Genomic DNA, 12,623 nt, shown 5'->3' on the forward strand with positions numbered 1-12,623 from the left:
GTTACAAACAACCTTTAGGTAACCACTTTTAGGTAAAGTTGCGAAATTATTCGAAGAAACCTAATGAATTACATTAAATATGGTATGTGATTAACTTATGTATATTATGAGTCGTAACCTCACTTAGTTTATTTACTACAATACATTTTGCATGTCCGAAATAATAATATAATATTAAGGTAAACTTGAATAACTGAACTGAGATATACCTATGTCATATAAACTAAATCAAGGGGCTAAATTTAATAAATAGGATATATACGGAGAATATTAACCAACAAAGGATGGGAAATCTAAAATTAATAATGGACTAATGAAAATCATTATATGTATGTAGTACAATATATGGGAGCTGGGATAATTCGATGCTCGATGTCGCACATTATATTTATACGGTTATTTATTGACGGATATATACGGTACAAAGCCAACAGGAAGTTTGAAATTCTTATATAATTATTTTTGTTATAAAAGCGCCATGAAATATATTGTCCCGATTTTACTCAGATCTCACAGAATGACCGATATGCTCGTAAGAGAGTACACTATTTGCACTGGGATCCATTTATTCGGTTTGTGTGTCCTTAAAAAGTTTTATTCCGGTTTCGACAATTTTTGGGCATCTGATGAAATACCTTTAACAATTTGGGCGAAGTTTTATCTGATAACTTCACTGATGCTTGACTTGTGTACTGTAAAGTGAAAGAATCAGATGGAATTTAAAATTTTGTTATATGGTCATCAGACCTGTATGTTTAGATAACCTCACGCACCAAATTTGGTTGAGTAATTCCTGAGATATATGATTTCACCAAATTTCGCGTAAAGGTGGGTGGTGCCACGCCCATTGTCCTATTTTTAAAATTTAATTATTGTGGCGTATTTATTCGTTGAGTTATCAAGCTTTTATATAATCGTATATAGTTAGTAGTATTCTACATAACCGTTCTATGGGGAGTGGGCGTGGTTATTTTTTGATTTTAACCATTTAATATATATATTAGTATTTGGATAAGTGTTAAAAATACTGCTTGCTATTAAGTTTGTTTGAGTTAGCTTTAGCGGTTTGCAGGATATGTAAATTTAGCTATTTAGGGATTACGGCCACGTTCACTTTTGCAAATTATTTAGCCCACTGGTTTCTCTCTTCCTCTTGCGATTCCATGTATCAAATTACTTATTTGTATCTTAACTTAGTGCTTAGTTATGGCACTTTATATGTTTTTGTTTACGTGCGTGACGGACAGACAGTTACCCGGTTTTCAACTTGTCTCGTCATCTTGATCCAATATATATATATAATTCCATATCTATCTCGATTTGTTTCAGGTGAAACAAACAACCGTTAGATAAATGAAACTACATATTATAACAAACATATACAAAATTTAATTTCATTTTACTCTCAAACAATCTTTGTTTGACGGAAATTTTTCAGTGATATTACCTAGGAACTGTATCTTTTATTAACTAAGAACCCGACCAATTAAATACGATATTTATGCATGTATATAAAAACATTAGTTGTTATTTGCATTACATTGATAAGTCTGTCTTAAATTGGGGACTTGGGCAGTCGTTACAAGTCTATTTAATAGTTTGATGGAGAACATTTAAGGTTGAGCTGATATGCTTTTATGAAGTTTGTGTAATTTTTATGGGTGGCCCTACATTAGACTTTCGCCATTGGGTTTCCAAAAGTATTTCCACACATTTATTGTCTATACGTCGCATGCGTTCAAGTAGCTTCTGTTCTTTGGCTAATTGCAGATGAACACCATCACAAACGCACGAGGTCTTAACATTTTTCTTTGCGGGCACCGTAGAAGACGGTGTCTCTTTATCGATAACAACAGCGAAAGCCCTCTGGCAACGACCTTCAATGCGCAGTTTATTCAATTTTATCCAAACGGCGTCTAGATGTTCGGTTACATACTCTTTTAGCTGTAGCATTTGATATTTGTTTACCTTTGCATCGAGTATATCTTGTATTTCATTCAGAGCTTTAAAAAAGCTGCTATGCACCCTGTCTAATTCGACGCGACACCACTCAAACTCTGATTGTACCACCCCGACAAGTTGAAAACTATCAAATGTTTCATCCAAGCGTTTCATTAATGCACATACCTCACCCTCAAGCACACATAGTTTATTTTCTATTGCATGGTAAGCTTTTAAGATTGGATGACACATGCGCATCAATATGGTCTTCAAAAACGTAGATCTGGCTAGTGTTTCACAAGCAGTTTTCACATCTGGATCGAGTGTACTGCACAAATCCTCGCATAATTCATAGTAATCGTCATCGTCGAAGCGAAATGGCTCTAGAGTGTCAAACCTTTTCAAAAAGCGACGAATGCCTATTAAATGATCACTTAATTTTTCTTCGGTTTCATGGAGCTGCTTCTCCATCTCGTCTACATTTTCAAATTTCTCTAAAACTACATCGAAACTCTCCTCCTTGAAAATAATTGGCGAAATAGAAGTCGTGTGCAACATTTTCTCTATTTGCTTGGCTTCATAGCCACTTATCGACACTTTTTCGTCTTCACAATTTAACTTCTTCAATAGCAGATCCAACAAGCTGTGTAATACCACGGTATTGACTCCGGTCAATTGCTCTCCACCAAGCGCAATATTCGCCAACTGCTGCAAAGTAAAATGACCCTTAGGAAGAGAATCCATTAACCCGTTATGCAATAAACGTGTGAAAAATAAAAGATTTCAAAAAATATGACTGAATATGAAAATAAAATTTCTTTTGTAAAATATTTGACACATTTGTCCAGACGATTCAGTTCATAATATTACAACACATATTTGCGCAGAATGATGGAGATGATTCGCTGTTCGATATCTGTATACTCTCGCAATATGTTGCACAGAGCATAATTGTTTTGTTTACCTAACGGTTATTTCCAATAATTTAAAGTATTAAAGCTAGATAAAGTGTGTAAATATATATATAAAAACAAGAAAGCTCGGGTACTGTTGTTGGTAAAAACTTAATATTAATAAACGGTTCACAGAAAAAATGGTGCGTAAGAATTCAATATTTATTATTAGACGAAATTGTGATTGGAATATAATCAATGTTAATACTTATCTTAATAATTTTTATTTTTTATAGGTAATAAACTTAATTAATCCGGCCCAAAGTTAGCCGGAAGTTTGAAAATCTTTCTTTAGGTAAATGAGTATTACAGGAAGTATTGACAATTTTGGAACACTATTTATGCAAAGTTGTATCAGCGTGCCAATGGTTCCCGTGGTTGCATACAGATCAAATATCTTGTTCCAATGTACAATAGTTGCTTTGCTCTAACACACTGTCCCACATCACACAGATCGGCCATTGATCGGTTCATAGTAATTAGTTTTTTTTAAACTAAATGTATATTTTAGTATTCTTCTCTAAGTTTTATTTGAATGTGCAATTTGAACTGATGCATATTTGCAACGATTGTGCAGTAACGCATTTTGAACATCTTTTACATAACGATAACTACTCGATTGGTTTCCAATCCCATGTCTGGAAGTATTACATTCCTCCAATTTCCATAAAAAAAATGTGGTAATTGTTACTGTTGCAGCTAATGAATTTCTTTCTTTAAATCTTGAAGCGCACAGTTCTGGTCCTTTTTTTTTAATAAATTGAACTTATGTATTAAATCACCGAGTTCATTTTGGAAATAAGTGTGGCGTAGAGAATTGAATAATAATATAATTGAATAAAAATTATCAGCATGACGAGCTGAGTCGTTTTACCCATGTCTGTCTGTCCCTCTGTCCGTGTGTCTGTCTGTATATACGCAAACTTGTACCACAGTTTTTGAGATATTATCTGCTCATCTGCCGGATCACTATAGCATATAGCTGCCATACAAACTGAACGATCAAAGTCAGGTTGTTGTATGGAATCTTTAGTATATGTCAAGGTGATTATTGTTTCGGTGCAACCAAAGTTAATCTTTTTTTTGTTGTGTTATTGTATATAAATACCACAAATACAACAAAATAAATAAGAATTATATTTACTTTTTCTTGACGAACTCACGTTTTAAAAGACAACACTATAGGCATTAGAATGAACAGTAGTAAATGAAACAAAGTGATAACCTTTAAAGATTCACTTGCAAACACGTTCTCTTCATTGTAATCTTGTGATATGGTAATTGTTCTGTGATAAAAAAAACGTTGACGCTTTTTGGTACGTCCAACACCAACAATATACCAAAGCAAACCTTAACATCCACAGTTTTAAGCAGTCTTTGAAAAACTTCAAGATTTTTAATCTTTACGCATGAATTCCGATCGGAAAGTGGCCGGCTAGAGCCCGTATAACTAGTAAAAGATGAAAATTGCTAAGAGTGAAAGGTTAGTAAGAGGTCCACGATTTACCTTGGGCCAAACGAATCTTAGCACTACGCATGTAAACTAACTCGATGCTACAGGTATTGAGTTTAGACATTATTTCACAAGACTCGACTGTACTGTCAGCAAGCTTAAGGCTAGTATTGTCTCCATAACTTTAAGTCCCCTATAAAAAAAGTGAAAATAACCACTCACATAATACGATCGATATTTTAACTTTACTTAAAATCGTGAACATTTGCCTTAGATTTTTCGGTTAAACAAGTTAAAACTTTTGAAAACATAGAACTGTTTTCAAAATTTTTCTAAATTTAAGAATAAATAATCAACTATACATAAATAAAAACCTTAATATACTACTCTTATGGCACCAAAAGCTCAATTCACTCTGGAAGAAATGGCCAAGATTGCATTAGGCGCTCCAGAACTGACCAGTACGAGTGTCCACGTACTTCATAGACTCATTAATGTGATTCTCAAAAAACTTGATTGCCAGAATGATACGGTTTCGATTTGTGGCGTAGAATCCGACTGCTTGGCTGAGCTCTTGAACAAATCTAAGTCGGCCCCTATCACATTGGACGATACACAGGTATCAATTATTGGGCCGAAATTGTACGCCATCACAGAGCTGGAAAGGTCAATCGAAGAAGTGAAATCCAATCTTGACAACCATATACAAACTGCTAGAAAGTTTGGCCACTTGTCGCAAATGAAATATGACTTAAAAGATTGGGAGAACTTTAAGCCTAATGCAGATAGTACATGTATTCCATGTGTTGAAGAGAACACATTCGCCTGCTATATGATTGGCAATATTGACTTTCTTAAAAAGCTCCAACGCCGTATTGCTGAACCCATGATCCTAAATTTGTTCGAATTCGAGCAAGAGATCAAAGATCTTAGTGAAGATATGAATCTATTGATTTCCAATGCTTCAGCAAATTTGGAAAAATTAGCTTTAATTGAAGGTTGCCTCCGTGCCGTTGAGGATCTAAAAGAGCAGATTGAACAACATAATTTGCGGTTTCTGGGTACCATGGAGGAGGTGCAGGATATATTGGACTTTAAATTGGATAAATTGCAAATCCCTGCGCTTAAACGCTATGTGACCATCAACCTAAGCCGTATTGAGGCACACATAGCGGTCATACAGAATACGGTAGACTGTCCCAAGCCTCCAGGCATCATCAGTAGTGGACTGCGTTGCCTTTCTTGTGGCGATCGAGAGGTTTGTGCTGAGAAAGGCGTTCATGGGATGAGCTTGCTACCGGATGCCCACGCCTTTATGACGGTGCGCATGCCAAAAGTGTGCAAATGTGCGAAAAAATCTCTGAAACTGACTTTAGGTAGGAATCAGACCCTTTTAAATTCAAACATCATTCCTAAGCAGATCAGAAAAACACAAACAGCTGCAGAAATGCCTACTACGAGTGTTTACATAGATAACTGTGAAGCTATTTGCGTAGAGAATTTCAGTTTGTTCGAAGGCACCGATGGGAACCTGTATCGCAAAGGTTAACGACCCGCATAGTTGTGGATGTGTAATCACAATACATGCGTACATACACATATATATGTATATATATATTTGCACATATATTTGAAATAAATTACATTTAGTTTCCTCTCGCATAATTAAGATGGCGTTCTGAAGGTGCTATATTTTAGTTCGCGTCAGCTAAAATAATATTAAAATATAATATATCAGTTAGGTGAATGCGAGCTAATGAAAGTATTGACCCGATTGAATCTATTTTTGATACATAAAAATACCATACTATTATTTATTCAATTATTCATCTCATTCTTTTCGGTAAAACGGCATTATAGGTACTAGGGTCCGTCGCAAACGCGGCAGTATTGCATGTTTACACACCCAATGAGCCAGAAATGGGCCTTATCGCTGAACAAAATTTAAGTCGGATGTTCTTGAAACTTTTCACGAGCCCATAGAGGAAAGCGATGTTGCTTGGGAAGTTCCAGCGGCTTCAGTTCTTGCACAAGCTGTACGCTTTCAATTTAAGATCTCGATGTAAAATGCGCCAAGTCCTCCACAGTCTTCGTGTACACTCTCAGCTATGGCCTCTATATTTGCTTCACTGTGTGCTGGACGAGGTCTATTCGGTCGAATATTATCCAATAATGAATGCTGGGCTTATGTGGATTGGGCGAGATTATCGGTTGATTTCAACCATTTTCACACTGTGGGAAAGGTGCCATGCACACTTTTTAAAAAGATCCATCCACAGGGTTTTCGTTTAACGGAAACCTCCCGTGGGTTTTTTTTTTTTTTGGTATTCGAAGGGGGAATCTTCTGAAAGATACTGCCACTAGTGACAGCATGCACGATTCATACCGTACGCTAGGTGCACCTCTTTCGGGACCACGCCCGGTCCATATTTTTTAATATGCCGAACTCGCGCAGCGGTACGCCTACGTACTAAACCCTTAACTCCGTCAGCTTCGTATGTACCTAGCGGGACTACCGTAAAGTATTTCTTCGCAAGGTTAGCTTAGCCTATGGGCTCTTCCATCTCAGTGTACTTATACTCTATTTATTGCTCTCATTTCTTTCTTTCGCAGCCGTTCTGCTCTTCTCAGCTCTATTAGAACTTTTGCGGCCAGGTCTTTTACGGCGTGCCACACCTGCTCAGACCGCAGTATATGTGGTACTAAGTTATCCGGTGATACGGGTTCTGCTATCTGTTGTTCTAGCAAGGTCCTTTCCACATTATATCACGGGCAATAGAAATAAATGTGTAGAGCATTTTCATTACTATTACCACAAAACGAACACGTCACTCCGTTATCATGGCCATACTTGTACAGGTACTCTCTAAAGCAGCCATGGCCAGTTAATAATTGCGTCATATAAAAGTCCGTTTGTCCGTGCTTTCTAACTAACCCAGGTTTTCACATTTTTGATAAGCCGGTGCGTCCACCGCCCTTTGATTGTTTCGTCCCAACGGTTTTGCCACTCGTTTAGACTCTTTTGTCTTTCTTCTTTTTGTTCCTCTATTGTCAATGATCTGCCGAGTATTTTGCTGGTATCGTTTATTCGTTTGAGTTCAAGTGCCATTATATCTGGTGGCATTATACCAGATATAATGCTAACAGCTTCTCGCGATACTGTGAGGAATGCACTGGCTCTCTGAAGGCGCTTAGTCTGAACATTGAAATCACCATTTTGGCATATATTTTATGGGTAAGCGCTTGTGCCCATTCAGGTGCCGCATACAACATAACTGATTGGCTGACTTTTGCTAAAAGTAACCTTCTCGCTTGATTTGGTCCACCTATGTTAGCCATAATTCGCGCTAGTGCCGAAATCATTTGGGCAGCTTTTTCGCAGGTCTCCCATCGATTATGACACCCAGGTACTTTAGAGATGGCTGAGTTCTAATTTCATGCCCGTCATTGTTCAGAGTAATGGTCTCTAGTTTTTTTCTGCTCGAGATCAGGACTTCTTCTGTCTTCTGCCCCGCCAGCTGAAGTTTTGACACGTCGAGCCAGTTTTTAATTTTCTGAGAAGTAGCTACACAAACGCTTTGGATTTGGTGCAGCTCTTTTGCTACTATTGCCACAGCAATGTCATCCGCATATCCAATTATTTTCGCTACTTTTGGTAGAGGGAGGCGCAATATTTCATCGTATAAGATATTCCATAACATTGGGCCCAAAACAGAGCCTTGTGGAACTCCACCAGTTACTTCATAACTTTTCACCCCCTCTTCAGTGTCGTATAACAACAGCCTGTCGGAAAATTCACATCTTATATGTGGCCAGTATGCTGAATTAAACGCATTTTTCACGTCGAAAGGGATGATTGCGCAGTATTCTTTTGTGCCATGCATCCACCTAGTACTTTCAATTGCTTTATCTGCTATTCCGGTCAGCTTCTTGATTGCGTCGATAGTCGAGCGCTTCCTGCCAAACCCGTATTGGGTGCTAGATAAACCATCTTCAACTTCTTCCAGGTGTGCTTCAAGACGTTCACAGATCAATCGCTCCAGAATTTTCCCAATTGTTTCTATCATGCACAGTGGTCGATATGCACTAGAATCCCCCACCTCCTGTGGGTGCCAACAAATATGTGTAAAAAGTCTCGTCAACATATCTCAAGTTTTCGCCTACACAAACGGACGGAAAAACTGTCACCTGGATTTTAACTCGTCTCTTCATATACTACGTTCGCACCGACACAAAATTCGTGTTTTCATAGACAAAAGAGGTTTTTACGCGAAAACTTGTGTTTTCATCCATACAAAATCTGTCAAACGAAAACGCAGTTTTCGCTGAAAACCCCTTGAAAACTTACATTCCACTCATTATAATCGGTGCCTGCTCTAGTTTAATCGATATTATTAGAAGACATATTTTGCCTGCCTTAACTGTCAGTTGGCAATTTGTTTACATTCCATAATGACCGTCACTGTGTAGGGTACACAACAAATGTCGAAAACACACAATCTCGGTCAGAACGACTTTGGATCCACAATCCACAAATTGTGTTTTCAAGAGGATTTCAATTCGCTGCGAACATAGTAATACTGACCATTTATATATATACGAGTATTTATATATAAACTAGCTATTACACTCTGTAGCAACATGTTGCCAGAGTATAAAAATTTAGAATGCTTCTGACATAACAAAATACTACTTTATGTACCGTTTATATATGGTTTATTTCCCCATTAGTCACTCAATTTCGGTGTACCTATTGTAGTGGACTTTTAAGTATATATCTGAAGTAAACAGTAAGGTAGTATATGTGTATCTGTGAGCTTTTATAGGATGATCCGAGTAGGCTCTCCGGCCACAACTCTGCCAACTCGCGAATCACGGCACTCGTTAGCCAGCGAAATTTTTGTATAATTTTCGTTTTTGGATGGCGGCACTCGCTAGAGAATACACACTTTCAAAACTCCAAATTTGTATTTCTTGGTACGAAGAAATTGGAATCCGACTCGTAAGCTAATTTTCAAACATAATAGTACGAATGTTAAAATGCAAAAATAATTAGTGGCAAAATGTAAGTTATTTTTCTTTTATGGATCCTATTTAACACATATTACAATTATAATTAATGATTTAAGGACACATGTAAACAAAATTAATATGCGCCAAAATTTTTTGATAAGTGATTTCATGTACAGCATCATCAGCGGCTCCACTAGATTTTAAATCTATAGCTAAAACTCGATGCTTGTGGTTACAAATCTTTAAATATACCATATTCGTAAATTTGTAATCTACACATCCAAATATAGGTATAAATACGTATATGTATAACTGATTAGGTAACATAAACACATACATATGTATATATATGCTATCATTGAATTAAACCTATGGTATCCTTTTCTACTGAAAAACATATGTTAATTCGCAGTTGGTTTTTGAATGCCAAAACGTGTAATATTAATACATCTGATACCTAAAAATGTGTATATTTATTTGCACACCTTAAACCACTTACCACCTGGAAGTTTATAACATACCTCTGAACAAAGTATTCTGTGCGGTGAGATAGGGGGTCTGACGAAAACATAATGAAATGTGGACAAAGTTTCGTTTCTATTTTTTTTAACTAGGGGACGTAGTTAATGTTACACACTGAACACATACCAATTAAAAATATGCTAAAAGGGACAAAATCGCTGCTAGTTGAAGCATTGGTGGTACTGCGGTTGATAAATGCCCTTTAAATTTTAATTCCGATAGGATGGAATTAAATGCATCTTTGGTCAGCCTGAATCGCTTCCTGAATCTGTAAATAGTTAAACATACTAATTTACACGGTATATACATTTTCTTACACAAGTTCAGGTAAAGCCATAGGATTGCTTTTATCGCGAATTCTGCAAGTTATGATCATCTGATCTGGTGCCTGCAAAAACTAAATTCAATAAATTTCTATATAAACGTATATTTAATTTGAATATTTACGTTTAATTCCAATTTCAATACTTCTTTGTTTTGTTTTGTTTTCGTATTTCATGTTATTCGTAAATGTCATTTAAAGCAATACCAGGGAAGTTAATACATAAAATTTCTATTCGTTTGATAACTTAATAGTAATATTTCGAAGAAATGGCCAACTCTTTTTCCAGATATTTAAAGAACTGTCTTTATTAAAAAAAATTCATTGCATGTTTGCATAAAAACTACTGCACCTTCTCCGCTCCATTATGTGTTCAATATAAGGCTGCTTAGAGCTTCTGTGGACTCGGGTTAGAATGTTTAGTTTTTATTAGCTTTTATAATTAAGTATGCAAGTATGTGTTTATCTCAAAAATATATTATAAAAAATATATATCGTGGTTACATTCCATATATGAACTATTTTTCGTCAAATCTCGTTGTTACCATTTTAGAAAATGTTTAAGCCTTTTTAGGCTTTGCGATAATAAACGCCATTAGTACCCTGGAATAATTCAAATTGATTGGATTGGACATAGCAAGACTTGGTCATTTCTGTATTTATTACGGCTTCCTCCGTTCTTTCGTTTATGATTTTGAGCCGTTGCAGTAATTCGTTTTCCTTTTCTTTAGCCAAACATGGACCGGTGCGGCTACAACTTTCCGCCATTTTCCGCTTTCTAACGTCTACCACTTCCGCACTGCGTTGCGGCGCAATCAAGATCGGTCTGCGTGTGCAGGTAAGTTCGCCTCTACATGAAAGGCATGTTGTGGGCGTATCTGAGAATGCTTTGGGAGTGTCGCAGCTATCTTTCTTCTTTAGCATGTTACAAACTTCATTGATTTTTTCCGTTTCGGTCTGTATGTACTTCTTAAGCGTGGGTAAAACCACCTTATACATTTTTCCATCCATCATCCTCTGTAGTTCTTCCATGGCATGCTGAAAGGATCTCTTCTCCAAAGCAATTAGTTGACTGAATTTGTCAATGTCTGTCGCGATGTACTCAATATATGACCAAAGCTTAGACTTTTCATCTAAACGACGTCGATAGTCTAGTAATTGTACATGTAATTCCTCTATGCGTTTCCTCATGTTCAGAATCGGACCGATGACAGGCTCTTCAACGATCCGCTTAACTTTGGTAATGAAGTTGTAATTTTCCAAAAGATTACAATACACGTCAGTCTCAGTTTCGGCGTTAGTACAGTACCACTCACAAGGTCCGCAATACTTGGACCAATCATTTAAGGAATACATGTCATTGTCTTTATTATTGCACGCGCGTATTTCCTCTAAATGCTCGTTCAACTGATCCTCGAGATGCTTTTGATGTTCCCGCAAATGTGTCAGCTTTTTCATTTTGTGCGAGAGCAGTTCCACTTTATCGGTATTGAATGGTAAGCGCGCTATTCTACTCTTTCGCAAGAGTAATTGCAAACATGCCGCCTCCTGGCCGTCCATTTCCACCTTTTCATATTGGCAGTCGAGCTTCTTGAGCAATATATTGAAAAGACAATGCAATATCGAGATATTAATTTCATTAATTTTCGGTGCGCCTAGCGCCATTTGCAACATCTCCTTCAAGCTTACTTCAATATACGTTGTGGTCATGGTGTTTCTAGAATAAACTATTTAATTAACGCGCAAGTATGTTCGTACATACATACAGAGGCCTTTTTGCTGAAACACAGTTAAATGCTTTGCCTCATTACTCGGTGAAAGAAAACAAAACAATTTTGACTTGAAAAATATCTGCTTCTGAGTAAAACTACCCTATCTATAAAGTGATTCCCGTATAGATGCCTATAAAATTATTCATCACCTTTTGTGCTTACCATGACTTTATTAAGGCGATTAATATCAATCCCAGCAAATTCGCTAGGTTCTCCAAAGTTGTGTCTACCGAGATATTTCAATCTCAGTGTGGCAAAAGCTGGGCAATAAAGAAGGAAGTGACAAGATGATTCCAACTCGCCTTCTTCCATACAGCTTTGGCAAAGAGAGTCCGACAGAATATTTAGCCGAACCGCGTGTAAACATATAATATATATTTATAAATCCCAAACATATAATCAAGAATTAGAAAAAAGAAATTGTTTTAGAATTAAGATTTTTGTGCGTTAGTGTACTTTATTCATATTTTTGAATAAATAAAATTTTTTATTTTTAATACCAAAAATCTTGGAATAAACAAAAACATAAGAATTAAAAAATAAAAATTGATCGAAATTGAAAAATAAACATTTTATTTTTAATCCGAACATCGGGATTAAAATATATAAGCAAAATTTTTCAATTAAAAAATTCGCAACCCTGACTG

The 12,623-nt window shown here is 36.4% G+C and overlaps 3 protein-coding genes across 3 annotated transcripts; 1 reads left to right on the forward strand and 2 right to left on the reverse strand.

Moving 5' to 3' along the window:
• Positions 1–1,498: 1,498 nt before the first annotated feature.
• On the reverse strand, positions 1,499–2,776 carry LOC106622588 (uncharacterized). Its single transcript, XM_014241810.3, has one exon. The coding sequence runs from the start codon at positions 2,683–2,685 to the stop codon at positions 1,636–1,638; it is 1,050 nt and encodes a 349-aa protein (XP_014097285.1). The 5' UTR covers positions 2,686–2,776; the 3' UTR covers positions 1,499–1,635.
• Positions 2,777–4,621: 1,845 nt separating this feature from the next.
• Positions 4,622–6,012, forward strand: LOC106622587 (uncharacterized). Its single transcript, XM_014241809.3, has one exon. The coding sequence runs from the start codon at positions 4,739–4,741 to the stop codon at positions 5,894–5,896; it is 1,158 nt and encodes a 385-aa protein (XP_014097284.3). The 5' UTR covers positions 4,622–4,738; the 3' UTR covers positions 5,897–6,012.
• A 4,651-nt stretch (positions 6,013–10,663) lies between these two features.
• Positions 10,664–12,077, reverse strand: LOC106622586 (uncharacterized). Its single transcript, XM_014241808.3, has 2 exons — positions 11,971–12,077; positions 10,664–11,921 (listed from the first exon to the last, which is right to left on the reverse strand). The coding sequence occupies exon 2, from the start codon at positions 11,912–11,914 to the stop codon at positions 10,775–10,777; it is 1,140 nt and encodes a 379-aa protein (XP_014097283.2). The 5' UTR covers positions 11,915–11,921; positions 11,971–12,077; the 3' UTR covers positions 10,664–10,774.
• Between the last annotated feature and the right edge of the window lie 546 nt (positions 12,078–12,623).

The sequence above is a fragment of the Bactrocera oleae genome, chromosome 6, assembly GCF_042242935.1.
Source record: "Bactrocera oleae isolate idBacOlea1 chromosome 6, idBacOlea1, whole genome shotgun sequence".
Taxonomy (NCBI): domain Eukaryota; kingdom Metazoa; phylum Arthropoda; class Insecta; order Diptera; family Tephritidae; genus Bactrocera; species Bactrocera oleae.